The 16,311-nt window shown below is 40.8% G+C and overlaps 1 protein-coding gene across 1 annotated transcript in view; it reads right to left on the reverse strand.

Annotated features, from left to right (window-relative positions):
- Positions 1–16,311, reverse strand: part of KAT2B (lysine acetyltransferase 2B) — a 102,898-nt gene that overhangs the window by 32,153 nt on the left and 54,434 nt on the right. The window contains exons 7-8 of the mRNA XM_030328419.1: positions 9,524–9,715; positions 3,626–3,732 (exon numbers count right to left, since the gene is read on the reverse strand). Of these exons, the coding sequence (XP_030184279.1) occupies positions 3,626–3,732; positions 9,524–9,715 (299 nt within the window). The remainder of the gene's footprint in view (positions 1–3,625; positions 3,733–9,523; positions 9,716–16,311) is intronic.

Here is a 16,311-nt window from a genome sequence, read left to right on the forward strand (position 1 = left end):
ATGAATGAATGAATTAAAATAAAATAAGAGCCATGGGGCCAAAATGAACATGATAATAATAAATGAATCATTAAATAAATAAGTGGGGAGAAGGTAAAGGTCTTCCTTATAGGAGAATACCAATAAATAAAAAGGAAGGAATCATGGGCGTTAGGGGGTAAAAAAAAAAACACTTGACAGCCAGCATGTAATAATTGATTCAAGGAAGAATCACCTGTGCAGGCTAAACCTTGGGAGTATAATTTCGATGAAGACAGGCTAGTTTCAAAGTGTCTCTCTACAAAAATACTTCTTTATTGCAAAAGGAAAGACGGTTAACACTGCAGTGGAGAAACCATGTAAACACTATCATAGCCAAGTGATCAAGCTTATACCAACAATTAATGAGGGAGGCCAACATCATGTGCCTCCTGAGGTCAGACAAAAATTGCTATAAACCACAGGATTGTGATTAGAGGCAAAAATGGAAAATAGCCTATAGGTTAGGTAATAATATTGCATCAAGCTTAAATTCCTTACTTTGATAACTGTACTGCTGTTAAGTAAGAGAATGTCCTTGTTCTTGGGAGATATTCACTGCGCTCTGTAAAGGGGTATGAGGTTTGCAACTTTCAAATAGTTTAGAAAAAAAAAAGAAGGGAGGATGATAAACCAAGTATGGCAAAATGTTAACAAGTGGTGAATCTGGGCGAAGGATATAGAATATACCAGATTTCTTTGTCCTATTGTTATAACTTTTCTGTAAGTTTGAGAATATTTACAAATTAAAAAAACATCTTTTCTTTTCTTTTATAAAAGCCATTGTCAGAAATAGGATATTGCTTTGCCAGTGTGCTGCTGATTTGTAGCTCGTGTGGTGAGAGCAGATGAAGAATACAGACATTTTCAGTGGCACTGGTCATGTACAGGACAGTATAGCAGTAAAGCCAGATGCCCAGAGAGAACGTTCAACTAAGTTTCAATGCAGCCACAGTTCGGTCCCCAGAGGACGTTCTGAACAGCCAAGAAAGTGATGGAGCAAGCTTACAGAGAGACACCATTCCACAGCACGGAGAATATACCAGAGTGCCAGGCCATATATATATATATATATGTGTGTGTATATATACACACATACATATGGCTTTCCTTCCAGGAAACAGGCCTTCTGAATCTCAAAGTGCACTGGAGTGATTGCACACAAAGGGGAAGCTCTGGTTATTCTGAAGACATTTGAGTATCTTGCAAAACTTCAGAGCCATCATTACGAATGTCATTTATCACAGCTGCATAGATGTGCAGACATGCCAATTAAGTAGATGATTACACTCTTCTTTCCCCCCAGAGAACACACTGCAATTACAGTAAAAAAAAAAAAAAAAAAAAGGAGAAGGCAGCCTGCTTCTGACAGCTTTGGGTAACACTGAAGAGGACAATGCAGTTCAACCGGGTTACAACCTCAGCCACACAAATAAATGTGGAACTCCCCGAGAGTCAGACACAACCTCTGCCTTCTCCATCCTGTGCGAAGACATAAAATGCGCTAGAAGCTGAACACACCAGGGAGGCATTCCGGGAGGGCAAGGATTAAGGGGAGTTTTCACAAAGAGGAATCCTCTCCGGAAGACCCTCCAGCAAAGAACTCAGCTGATCCTGCTGAATTGCTTTGGTGTCCTCCTGCCTGAAGGAGGAAACTGCTCATCACTCACTCCTCCCACAAGCGTCTATCTGCCGGCACATTCACAGCACATGCTAGAAAGCCTGGCTCGAGGTCTGGCTGGCTCTTCATGGGGTGTAGTAGTTGAGGAATTTCACAGACTGGGCATGAAACCCAATTCCATCACTTAGGAGCTCTGGTTGTGGGCAACTTGGTGCTCCTTTCTGAGCTTCTATTTCTCATCTATGTAAAGGGGATAAGAATACCAACTTCTCCGGGCTTGAGCTAATTCACTATGAAGCAGACTTCACAGGCAAGTGCTTAATAGAAGTCTGTTATTATGATTGTGGCAAACAGCCTCTGACCACCACACTCACTGGAGACAGAAGACTTACAGAAAAAAAGTGGGGTTAGGACAGCACGAGGTAAGTGCTGCGTGACACAGCGGTTCTCAAATACGGCTGCACATCAGAATCACCTGGGGAGCTTTTAAAATTCTCAATGTCCAGGCTAGACCAATTACAACACTCTTTTGGGAGAAGCCTCAGAAATCAATATTATTTTCAATCACAAGTGAGGCCACCACACAGCCAAGCTAGAAAACCAAAGATAAGATATATTCAAGGTTCTGTGAAAGTTTGGAAGAAAAGAGATGCAGTCCTTGCTGGAAGGCATGGGAGGAGCAAGGAGAGGGTTTGTGGGAGAGATGTTATTTGAAAACCAGATGAGATAAAGACAAAGTGAACAGCACAGGGACAGAGAGAGCAATACAGAGGACATGCCCAGTCACTACAGAGGATATGTCCGTAAATGCTAGAAACTGGGGTCTCTAAAAACAAGAATTCAAACAAAAAGGATTTGATCCAAACCAAAATACCTCATTCCCTAAGTACTCTGCTTTGTAGGGATTTAATTATATTTACATCCAAACTTAGGCGCTAGATAAGAAAAACATTATTAATCACCTTCTCAAATGCATTATGCTGAGTGAAAGAAGTCAGACTCAGAAAATGGTGTACCATATGATTCCATTCATATGACATTCTAGAAAAAGCAAACTCCAGGAACAAAAAACAAATCAGTGGTTGCCAAGGCTGGTGGTGGGGCAATGAACGAACTACAGAGGGTTGCAAGGGAATTTTCCGGGGTGAAGCAACTATTCTGTATTTTAATGGTACTGGTGGTTATTTAACTGCATGTGTTTGTCAAAATTCACAGAACCGTACAGTAAAGAAGGTGACTTTTACCGTTTGCAAAAAAGATTTTTTTTTGCTAGAGGCAAAAATACTATACACTGAGCTAGATGTACTAAAAACTCTAATATGGAAATTCTGCATTCTGCTTTCCCCACGGCCACATAGGCATGACTTCTTTGGCATCTCTTGCCAAACTTCTCCGAGTCTTCCTAGAGTCAAAGGCAGCAGTTCAGAGCCTCTCTCTGGGATCAGTGGGACTCTAGAAGTCACATGCCTTCTTCCGTCACAAAATACTAGCTGCTGCCACCCAAAGCAATGGCAAGGATGCTCTGGCCCCACTAGGAAGAACTTCACGACCTGAGACTCAAGATGGCTCTCCTCCACTCACCACCCTACCTTTATCCATGACAGTAACTTGCTGCACGAAACTGACATCACAGATTCCGAAACCAGACCAAGGCTTGATTCCTGGGCATATCTGGCCACTACTGACCAAGACTTTAAGTGTCTTTTTAAAAAGCCAGCATTTGACTACAGAGCTGAGCTGTACGGCATTTTACACCTCCTACTGTGCAAGCTAAGCAAACTCAATAGCACAAGGAGGGGTTGTTTTAACTGATTTGCACCTGCTCTCTTCATTAACCGAGATGCACATGTAAGATTTGCCAAGGTGTTACTTTTTGGCCGGCTCTGTTCTTTGATTTTTTGACAAAAAAAACCCACAAATAAATGCAGAGTGAGCTGTGACTAACACATTCTGGTTGTTCTCTGATTTATGCAAAAAGAAATTTACCTGTTTGGATTCCTAGCTGGCTGGTTCTAGAAGAGGCTGAGAGAAAATCCTGATCCCAGATAGGAGAGTTTTGACTATAAACTTCTTCTTCTAACATGGATAGAAACCTAGACACAAGAGTGAAAGCAATAATAAGATCAAAATATATTACTAATATATTACTAGAAGGATGAAAACCCTAACCATTTATGGCAAGCACCCCAACATCAGCCTCTCACCTTCAACTCAGAAATACGATCGCGAATTATGACTCAAATGATGATCTGTGGGTGGGCCTGGTATATTCAAATAAAGAAATGCATTTCCACAAATTTATTCTCTTTTGATTCTGCACAGATTGACATAACATAGAATGCACAGAACATACATCAGTAAGAACGCATTCCACTGAGCATTCCTCAGTGAGCCCCAGAGCAAGATTCCCACCATCTATGTAGCTGTCATTGTTCACCGCAAAACTAATATTTATTGAACGCTTGCCATGTGCCTGCACTGTTCTATGAACTTCTTATTGAATCCTCATACCAACCCAGTGAGTTACATATTTTATTTTTATTATCACACACATACTCTTACTACATGACAGACATTGTTCTACGTGGTTGATGTATTATTAACTCAGGTGCTCTCCTAACAAACCTATGAAATGGAACCCATTATTATACTCGTTTTACAGAAGAAAAACTTCAAGCAAAGAGATTAAATAACTGGTACAAAGTTCCACAACTAATAAACTGCAGGGCTAGGATTAGAATAAATGATTGAGGGGCACCTTGCTGGCTCAGTCAGAAGAGCATATGACTCTTGATCCAGGGGTTGTGAGTTCAAGCCCCACGTTAGGCACAGAGATTACTTAACAAAAATAAATAATTAAAAAAATTTTTTTTTAAAAAAGAACCAGGGTGCCTAGGTGGTTCAGTCAGTTAAGCATCTGACTTCGGCTCAGGTCATGCTCTTGTGGTTCATGAGTTCAAGCCCCACGTTGGGCTCTGACAATGTGCTGACAGCTTGGAGCCTGAAGCCCACTTCGGATTCTGTGTCTCCCTCTCTCTCTGCCCCTCCCCTGCTCGCACTCTGTCTCTCTCTTTCTCAAAAATAAGCAAACATTTTTAAAAAAGAACCAGTGACTACTATGTTATACTTCCGGTCATATTATAAACCAAATGGATGAGACCTTGTTAGAAATACGGATAACCAAGCCCTACCTGGGCTTACTGAATTGAAGTCCATGAGAACAGGCCTGGGTAACCACATTGTGATAAGTACCTTAGACTTCTGTACACCAAAATTGAAGAACTATGATTTAACTACACACACAGATCTATACATCTGGTACTGAAGTACCTTCCTACAAGCCTCTTCTTGAGGCACATTCATTCTAGCGGAAGGATACAGAAAAGAGACTAAGAGCCTGGGCTCTAGAATCCATTTGCCAAGCTCAACACTTAATTTCTGTGACCTCTGGGACACATTCTTAATTTCCTCTTCCTCAGCTTCCTCTTCCATAAAACAGAAATATCAACAGTAATTCCTGTGCAGGGTAGTCGTGAGGGATACGCTGAGGTGCAGGCGCGAAATGGTGCCTGACCCCTAGTGAATGCTCCACTCATTCGTTCAACAAACACTGACCGAGTGTCTACCCAGCGCCAGATACTGTGTCAGATGCTGTTAGGACAGAGTGAACAGAACCACCACCTTGCCCTCCCGAAGTTCACACGGCAATCGTGTAACAAAGGTTGAATATGAAGAGTCTGCTCTCCTGTCTCTGAAATTCTGAAATCCACAAGCTCTTAAAAAAAAAGATCTTCCAGGGGTGCCGGGGTGGCCCAGTCGGTTAAGCCTCTGACTTCAGCTCAGGTCATGATTTCACAGTTCGTGAGTTGTCGCCCCTCCCCCCCCCATCTGTCTCTGTACTGAGCTTCAGATCCTCTCTCTCCCTCTCTCTCTCTGCCCCTCCCCTGCTCACTCTCACTCTCACAAATAAATAAACATAAAACAAAAAAAAAAGATCTTCCATAACCCATCTGGCAACAATCTGACCCAAACAAACATAAAACTATTTATAATTTTTATAATTATAAGTGGATTTGATTTAGGGGGATTGCCTGCATCCCTAAAGCCATGATATATAGTATGCGTTATTTTTAATTTTTTTCTGTTTATTTTTGAGAGGGAGAGGGGCGGGGAAGGGTTAGAGGGGGTTGGGGACACAGAATCCGAAGCAGGCTCCAGGCTCTGAGCTGTCAGCACAGAGCCTGAAGGGGGGGGCTCAAACTCACGAACGATGAGATCATGACCTGAGCCGAAGTTGGACACTTAACCGAATGAGTCACCCAGGTGCCCTAATAATATATGTGTTATATATTACCTTTACAAAATATTGTAAATTTGAACTGTGAAACATTAGTATCAAGATTTTGGATAACTGATCAAGGATCTATATCATCCTCCTCATCACCATCACTAAAAGTACCACTATTCTCATTTATCAATGACTGCAAAATTCTAAATGGTTTCAGGGATGGGAGAAGCTTGTTTTGCGTAAGTGAAAACAGATGGGGAAAGGTCCTAAGGGGTCTTTTTACTTGCTGCTCAGATTAAATCTCAGATTTAAAAACAAACCACTTGAATGAACACCTACCTGCACTCGATAGTTTAATTCATGGTTTCTAGAAACTGCATGAGTCACTTCTACTTCCTAAGCAAGCCACCATTATCTTACGTTTTAAAACATTTTAGTGTGTTTCTTACCAATTATGGAAAGGCTGACAGCAACACATTCTGAGATCATTTTGATCTTGCTGATGAGAAAGAAGGTGCTTGAGGTCTTTTCCTCTTTTCCTACCTTACACAGCCCTCAAGATTTTCCCAACTGCCCTTCATCACAGAAGTAAATTTCCTTTCCTTTTCTAGGCTCTTTCTCTATCAGTAATTACATGGTCAGAACACTCTTCACAAAGCCCTCCAAAGACTCATCAAGGAATAATGCCATTAATAATTTAGGAAAAATAATGTTATATGCACATGTATGTGTGTTTTATGTATATACATAAATACATTTATTTCATTGTAATAAAGAACAGCCTCATGAAATGTCATGAGAAAGTGCTTGTTTTATGTGTATATATATATATAAACACACACACACAATATAAAATTGTATATAGAATAAAAGAACACACTACATGGAGAAATAGAGAAATATCTAAAAACACTAAAAGTAGTTCAGAGTGGTAGGGCTATGGGGGAGTCATTTGCTTCTTTGTTCTCTCTTAATCAAATTTTCGTATTTTCATCAGCAGGTGCATTTATCACTTGTAGAATGAAATACAGACACTAAACATTTTTTAAACAACCGTGTAAGTAGGTGGATGGGAGGAGAGGCACGAGTTAAAGCCAAGTGGAAGAAAGGGCACATAGGAGGAGGACAACAAGGACGTAAGCCCCGCAAGTACACGTGAGAGCCACAGCCACCCCGCACAATGGCATGAAGCCAGTCACAGCTCTCAGTCTGAGACAGTGCCCAGGACCCACACAGCACCTCAAGCTTCAATATATATGATTCAGCTGCCAAGGCTGTGGGGATAAATCCCTACTGGGCCCAATGTTGTTATATTCAATGACAAGGGATTTCAAAGGAGAAGTGGGTGGTAGTTTTACCCTACCATTAGTAATAGGGAAGGAAAAAAAAAAAAAAAGCAGCACTGATTTTTTAACTCAGTAGCAGAAGCACGCCAGAACTATGGGATAAAGGAACATAACACGTTATAATTAGCAAATATCTCCAAGAAGCAAGATGACTTTGCTATGGGGGAAAAATTGTTACTATGTTAGGTAATTAAAATTTCTCTTTAAGTATCGCAAAAGGTGGGGTAGGGGGAGGGTCCTCTTTGTTCCTTGGCTTGGAGACAGAATGACAACTGTAATCTGAAAGTGTAAAATGCTGCTTATGTGGCAAATGTAATAGAGAAATAAGAAAATTGCTTTAAATCCCTAAGGAAAGCTAAAAGGCAGCCACCGAATACACGAGTGTGCCCAGAGATCATAAGCCATTTAGGGGTAAACACCCAAACTCCAATTTCAGTGGTGCTGAACCTTCTTTCCTGGAGAACGCCAAAGTGTTCGTGTCATGCCTGTCTCAGGTACCAGCTGCTTAATAATACATTGAAAATCACGAAGCTAGGATTTATGTACAAACATTGGGCATTCAGCTAAAGCTCATCAGAATTACCCATGATGCCCTCTACCCACGGCTCAAGATTTGTGTTACACTGCCAAGGAATTTTCAGTCAATTTCTATCAAAAAACCATTTTTGTGGTTGTTTTAGACCTAACTTATTCTTTAAAATTAAAGCTATGTTGGGGCACCTGGGTGGCTCAGTCGGTTGAGCATCTGACTTCAGCTCAGGTCATGATCTCATGGTTTGTGGGTTGGAGCCCTGTGTAGGGCTCTGTGCTGACAGCTCAGAGCCTGGAGCCTGCTTCGGATTCTGTGTCTCCCTCTCTCTCCACCCCTCCCCGACTCGTGCTCTGTCTCTCACACTCTCTCTCAAAAATAAACATTAAGAAAAAAAAAATTAAAAAAAAAAATAAACATTAAAAAAAATTTTTTTTAATTAAAGCTATCTTTCCTGAGAAACAAACTGGGTAATACAATAACTGTAACTTAATAAAAATCTAGTTTCCCTGCTAAAACAAGGTATTATCAGTCTTTGGTTAAAGAATATCTCCTTTCTCCATCTCTTCTCTACATGAGCAGTTCTTAATGGGCAGGGGAAGACAGACTCTATCATACCTAGAAAGTCCTTTCAAATTATACCTTCGACTTCCCCCACACCAAAGCGCTGCTCTGGGCAGAATGATGCCCCAGAATGAACCGTCTCACTCATGTCTTGCTGTCACTGCTCCATGACAAGTTGGCCACTGCATCCTCAGCCCCTCTCATGAGCAGTCAGCCTTTTAGCTTCAACTTTCGGTTCTTAGCACTGAAAATGCACTTCCAATGTCAATGTTACAGCACTGCAACTCCCTATGCCTTTGACACACTTCTTTCATTTGAAAAATACGTAAGTGATTATTTATATGTTGGAAGCTCTGGCAGGTACAGAAAGTAAGGTGCATAGGAGTCAGGCATATTCTCTAAAAAACTGAGTAGAGGGGCACCTGGGTGGCTCAGTTGGTTAAGCGTCTGACTTCGGCTGAGGTCATGATCTTGCGGTTCGTGGGTTCGAGGCCCACGTCAGGCTCTGTGCTGACAGCTTGCAACCTGCTTCAGATTCTGTGTCTCCCTCTCTCTCTGCCCCTTCCCTGCTCTCTCTCTCTCTCTCAAAAATAAACATTAAAAAAATTTTTTTAATAAAGAAAAAGAAACTGAGTAGAGAGGTACAAAGATCATTTTAAAGGAAGCCTCTCTACTCCTTTCCAGCCCACTGGTGGGGTCTAGTTTAGAGTGAGGGGGCAGGCCGACTGTGGCTGAGGCAGGAGTGATTCACCAGGTCTTAGAAAGGGTTAGAGATCTGGGATGGAAAAAAAAACAGCAAACTAAAGTTGTCCTGCACCACTTCTGAGTAGATGGAAACTGCTTCTACCACTCTCCCCCATGGTCCCCTAGCTTTCTGGCAGCTTCCCCATCCCGAGACCCAGACACAATGACTCGGGTGGGATGAGCTGGGGTTCAGGGAGCTACAACTGCCAGCAACACAGATTGCAGCTAATAACAGATGCGTTGTGCAATTCCCAAGACGACTCACAAAGGGAGGTGAGAAGGAGAGGGTCCCTTCTGCCTCCTCCCTGGGACGCTTTTGCTATCATTCCTGACCTCGTGGCTGATACAGGCTTTGGAACGTGTGCATCGATCTCAAGCTCCAGGATCAAAGACCTGCAGGAGTGCTCTCTTACTTTGGGAAGTGGGTGAGGATTAGAGTTCGTTTCTCAAGTGGCAGTTTGTCTTTTTCCTGCCTCGCCTGCTCCAGGAGTTGTCGTCTCATAACTGTGAAGACTGAGCGCAGCAGTGTTCTCCCAAACACCTGGGTGGTTTCATACCGAGGTAGACTGTCACAGAACTGGGGCACGTTGCAGTAACACAGCCACCTGTGGTCAGAGGAGACAAGCACCATCAATATCCCTTCAACATCCCAGATGATCTGAAATATCCAAGCATGGTGACTCTCACACCACTAACCACAGGGGAAGAAACTAGGTCAGTATCACTGCCAGCTAATGGAACTTGAAGTCAGATTCGCTCGCCCCGATATAAGCAGTTGGGTCCAGTTGGAGGACAACCATTCTATTCTGCAACATCGCGTGGTAAGTCCTGTAGTCAGACACACCTGGGGTCAAATCCTTGCTTTGCCACTTAACGGGCTGCTTGACTTGGAGAATTTAATTATGTTTTTAAGTCTCCATTTCCTCATCTGTAGAATGGGGACAGCAATAATACCTACTTTGTTGGGTGATCACGAGCATTATATGAGATACCATATGGAAAGTGCACAGTGCAACTTGAGTTTCTGGTACGTAAATGGTAATTTAAATAAAAAGAAGAAATTAAGAAGAGGAAGCTGAAGAAGTCCCATTTGTGAAAGATGAGAATTCCACCATCTAGTTCTCTGAGTAAAATTTAAAATGCCTACACAGCACTCACATACCCCCAAAGCCTTGGTGGGAAGATAAAGATCTTCAAGACTATTCAAAACTCAGTCAAAACACAGGAAGTAATGAGCTCCCACCATCTGTCGCTAAGGTGCATTTTCAATGACTCAGTCTCAAACTTAAAAATGCACTTTGGCATTGCAAAAGCTGGATGTGTGCCCAGGCCCAGAGGGAAACCAGGGGCTTTCTTGAGATCAGACCACAGTTCTGGGGTACACTGGCTGTGTAGGGCATACAATGTGGAAAGCTCACTCACCCAAGAGAAGCTAGAGAATGCAAGTTTATTCAACACCAGCCCTCTTTCTTTACGGTCTCCCAGGATGCAAGGTCTCAAATTCCCAGGACCCAGCAACACAAATGTACAGTGGGGGTCGGGGTGGCACCAGACCAGGGGTCAGAAGCTTCGTTGCACAGATCTTCATTCCTTGGTAGCAGATCCAAATATCTCTTTCCAGGGCAGGACCTGCTTTCCAAAAATTAACACCCCTCCTCTCTGTGTGCCTTCCTGATCTCCTTTAAAGTGGGAGGGAAGGCTGGCTCTAATGAGCCCAAACTGGTACTGGGAAGCTCCCAATGAACTTTCAAACCCTTAATAAAGAGTGGAATAATAGTGGTTACCTAACTTTTGTTGGTTTTTTTTTATCTCACTCTGTATGACTTCATACTTCCCCTGTGCGTGGTGGTGATGGCAGTGGTTCATCTTTGGGAAAGAAAACTTTTGTTACTGTTAGTTCACCTGCCTAAATTTAAACCTGACCTTAAAATCCTGCTACCATGTCTTCTCTTCTCTCGGCTTTTCTGTCTTAATTAACACCCAAATGTCACTTTGTTGGTTACAATTCCAAAATGGGCCTCTTACGTGTTGATCTTGTCAAATCACAAACAGTGACCTCGGTAGCAGAAAGGCCAGGAAGCGCATTTATGTTGTGCTTCCTAAGGCACTGCACACAGAACTGTATCACCTTCAAGGCTAGTCTGCTGGGTATTAGTCCATGGCCACTTAATGACGTTCTAAGATATTCAGGGCTGAAGGGAGGCCAGCCGCCAAGTGGCTAATCACGAAACGACAAATGTTAAGAGTTAAACAGTTTACAGACCTTAATAATCAGAAATTCGGTTTCATGAGACTTAGGCCATCACAAGACTATCAGTAAGACTTAATATTAAAAATATGTCCAATTTTCTGCAATGGAAGACAGAAGACTCTCAGAATTTAGACCAGTACTGTCCAAAACAGTGGTTTATACTGATACTGTGCAGATACAGTAGCCATTGGCCACACGTAAGTACTGAACACCTGAAATGTGGCTAGGACAACTGAGAAGCTTAATTTGTAATGTCATTTAATCAATTTAAAATTTACTTTTAGTGTGAAATATTTTTCCATGAAATATAACTTTATTGCTTTGGTAGGACTCCACTGAGCTTTCACCATTTTAAATTGAGTGAATGAATTGAGATGTGCCGTAGGTATAGAATACACGTTGGATTTCAAAGACAGCACAAGAGAAGATAAAAATATATCATTAATAATTTTTCACGTCGATTACACAGTGCAGTAATATTTATACATTAGGTAAAATAAAGCATTATTGAAATTAATGTCCTGTGCCTATTTACTCTTTAAAACGTTAACTACTGGAACATTTTAAATTACATTTGCAGCTCACATTATGTATCTATGGGAGGTGCTGATTTTGAGTCTACAGAGCATTTCCATCTGTGAAGGGGTCACAGATGTCTGAGACTCTACTTAAAAATGATGTTATTTCTGCTACAGCAATGGTAGGTTTTAAATATCACCATAAAATCATGAAGTGTTATAAAGAAGGGCGTAACAGGCCATGCAATCTTCCCAGGGTAGAGGAAGGCAGCACAGACCATTATCGTCTGGTAAAATGTTTCAAGTAACGGACTTCCATCCATTTCTTCTAAGAAGCATTTTATAGACCATAGTTTATGCTTTTTAGCTTTGTTTTGTTTTTGCTTCCAAGATTAATATTATTTTATAAATCTGTCAAGTTCACAGCATGATAAGAGAGAGTCTGAGTCAACGTGTGGTGTTTTAGTGCTGTTTTAACAAATGACATCGTCATCGCGCATGGTGGGATGAAAAGAAGAAATGGGAATTTGTGTGCATCTCTGTACACACACTCCTCCAAACACTTAACTGTAAGAAAAGATTTTACCTAAATGACTGGTGTCAGGTCATCTAAGAAGTAATGACAGGGATACGGTCCATTCATTTTTGCATGCCTAATAAGAATGGCATGTGTGTGCAATTTACTGGTAGTTCAAATAACTCTCTCAGATTTTTGACACCATTATGATGCTTTGCAACCACCTTGCTTTCTTCAAAATGTGAACAGAACTATGGAACTTGAACACAGAAGACCACGCCGCCCTACTTACTGGCGTGAAAATCCTAAGGTTTGTAGGAATCCTGTGATCTCTTCTAGTGCACCTGAACTAAAGGCTAGGGTCTCCTCTCACCTCATCCACTTTCTCTCCATGCCTCCTGATACTGTCCTAGATGTACATGCCTGATGATGAACGCTCAGTAACACACAACAATGGTTACGTAAAAAAATCAACTTAGTTATATCAAACTTGCTCTGTATTCCTACAAAACATCTCCCCATATGTGAAATCTGAGAAACACAACAAATGAACATAAGGGAAGGGAAGGAAAAATAAGATAAAAACTGAGAGGGAGGCAAACCATAAGAGACTCTAGATGATAGAGAACAAACTGGAGGGAAGTGGGTGGGAAGGATGGGCTAAATGAGTGATGGGCATTAAGGACAGCACTTGTTGGGATGAGCACTGGGTGTTATATGTAAGTGTTGAATCACTGGGGTCTATTCCTGAAGCCAAGACTACACTATATGTTAACTAACTTAAATTTAAATTAAAAAAAAAAAAATCTCCCCAATATGGGATGACCGTTATCAACTTTCAGACAGTCTGCACAACTTAGCATCTAAGAGTAAATATTTGCCACTTCCAACAGCAGATTGTTTGTCAGATCTATTTTAAGAAGCCACATTTCTCTGACACTTTATTTTCAGGTTATTTCTTCATGAAACCATATTAGTGCACCATCATGAAATTCAGGGAACTTCAAAATACTTGTTCAGAGTTGTTTTTTTTTTTTTTTCCCCTAAAACCACAGTGATTTCTGGGGGATATATATTGCTATTATTAAGTATATGTTAACATTACTGTGTCATATTTTCAATATATAAAAGTTTTCTTTCAGGAAGTTTTCTTTCATTTTCTTTCATTTTCAGGATCCAGTCTCTTCCACAGAGAATCCTGTATCACCCCACCTCCGTGCTGACGTACAAGCTCCAAGAAGTGTTCAACCGCTTTGCTCTGATTGCTACAAATGCTGTAAATTATATGTGGAACCAGCATGACAGGTCCTGAGGCTCACTTACACATCAAGATAAAGCCTGGTGGTGCCTGCAGCCTGTAATATTACCCATTTTCGAGAAGATTATATCAAGGAGACACCATGTTGTAGTGGCGTGTGGTTTATTAAAATCCTAAGTGGTCATGACAGTGAGGTTTTACTCTGAAACAATTACTGATTCTCATAATTTTCACAGGTTGTTTCTCTCTACTTCCCTTTCTTCGTCAACATGGCGTGACAGTGGGCAAGCGGGGGAGGTGAGTGTTGTCTACCTTCGTTTCCTTATTTATTATTAACAGAGGCTCTTGGTCTACATTCCACCTAGAAATCAGCAGGTTTCAGAACTCATCAGGGTGTATTCATTCCAGACTCTCAGCAGGTTTCTTTTCACCATTGTCAGACTCCACTCTTCTGCCTTCAGCCCTTGGCTCAGGATACTGGGCTGGAAAGGAATCTGCGGCTATCTTTCTATTCCCTATGATGCTGGCTTCTTAAGTCGTATTCAAATAACTATCCTTCTATTCCCTATGATGTTGGCTTCTTAAGTCGTATTCAAATAACAACACTCTCATTAAGTTGTACGTGCTCTAGCTTAAGAGTCCCACGCTGGCAGTGGCTGAGTTTTAGAGAATAACGTGTGTGGGAGGAAAATGATGACTAGGCATCTCCCCAGTGCCTGTTCTGTGTGCCAGACGCTACACACAACACTCAGTACTCATGAGGCTCGGACAGAGGAAGAAACTGAAGGTCAAGGAGGTGAAGTGACTGGTTTAAAGCACACAGAATTAGCGAGAAATGGAGCTAGGATTCATACCCACTGTTCATTTCAAAGCTCCATCTCTAACTTTACTACTCCTTAAGTATTATTTGTAAGTGCCACCCATTTCTGGGTAATTTCCAAGTGCTACATAGTATCTTTACAGTTTTCTAAAATACACTAATATCTCCATGCTGCTTCACATTTAATTCTTCTTGATGAAACACTTTTTCCTCTGTTAGTAGTGGTAAATACTTTCAGGGGTCTGCCTTTGGCAAATATTCAACTTTCCAATCGTTAACAGGCAGGTTTAAGACAAAGATAGATAAGACAGATGATAGATAGATAGATAGATAGATAGATAGATTTTTTAAAGTAATCTTTATACCCAACATGGGACTCAAACTCATAAACCCAAGATCAAGAGTCACATGCTCTACTGACTGAGCCAGTCAGGTGTCCCTATATTTTTGATAGATGTGTTTTCTCAACTCTTATCATAAATGACAGTTAAGACACTATAGGACCTATTGTTCATGCAAAATTCTGAAATGAAGGTATAGAAATAAAGACATAATTTTTAAAAAATTGATGTTAGGCACCTAGGTGGCTCAGTTGGTTAGGCATCTGACTTTGGCTCAGGTCATGATCTCACGGTTCATGAACTCGGACCCCGTGTTGGGTGAGCTTGAGCCCCACTTCAGGTGAGCCCCACTTCTCTCTCTCTGACCCTCATGGGATTCTCTCTCTCTCTCCTTCTCTCTCTGCCCCTCCTCACTCACTTGTGCCCTCTCTCAAAAAAAAAAAAAAAAAAATTGGTGTCGAAGATATCTGTAATTCTCACAAAAGTCAATTACTAAGAGGTAATACTTTATAACTCAAATTATATCTATTGTAAAAGAAGGGAGGACAGAGAAAAGGGGATATTACTCATGAATATCAGGTCAATGATCTGAGAGGAAAGCTTATCTCATTCCTACATGTCATCTGCTATTATAGAAAATAATCTAGGTAGAAGTGCTCTTTGCACTATCAAAAAACATTGCCTACTCTAAGTCAGGAATACCTCTTGAACCAGGCTTGATGTGTCTATAAAATATAAGAGGGAGTCAGGAGCCTCAGTAGGTAGAGCATACGACTCACCATCTCTAGGTCATGAGTTCGAGCCCCATGTTGGGTACAGAGATTACTTAAATAAATAATTAAACTATAAAAGGGGGAAAGTACAAAAAGGTAAATAAAATGGATAATTCAAGTCACTCTCTTACTTAAATGAAAATAAATGTAGTCATCCTGTTTTGTGTGGCCCATGTTTAAGATTTTTTTTAAGTTAATTCTATTATTCTGCAATTCATAAACAATAAAAACAAATTCCCACATTAAGGAGAAAATGTGCAATCCAGGAACATTTGCACAGTCTGATGTCAACCAACAGGGAAACGGATGGGTTAATTATAGTACATCAACCCAACAGACTAAAGTGTAACCAGTAAAATATTTGATATGATGTTAAGTAGGGAGACATAAAGGATGCAAATTCTATATATTTTTTCATTCTAACTAATATAAAATATTATTTAAAGGGCAAAGACTGGAAGACAACTTGTATAATGATATTAGTTCCATCATGGTTCTGGGACTAGGGTGATCATTCCTTCTTTATAAAAATTCTTTACCACTATTATACTCACGGTCATTGTTCTTTTGTTTTGTTTTTTTAAATGATTGAGGTTTCTATATAATAATTACGGAGTCATAGTATGGTTATCTAGATCACTGATGTTCAATAGAAATATAATGCAAGCCACATAACTGATTTAAAATTTTCCAGCAATCTGATTGAAAAGGTAAAAATAAACA

The sequence above is a fragment of the Lynx canadensis genome, chromosome C2 (genome assembly GCF_007474595.2).
Source record: "Lynx canadensis isolate LIC74 chromosome C2, mLynCan4.pri.v2, whole genome shotgun sequence".
Classification (NCBI taxonomy): Eukaryota; Metazoa; Chordata; class Mammalia; order Carnivora; family Felidae; genus Lynx; species Lynx canadensis.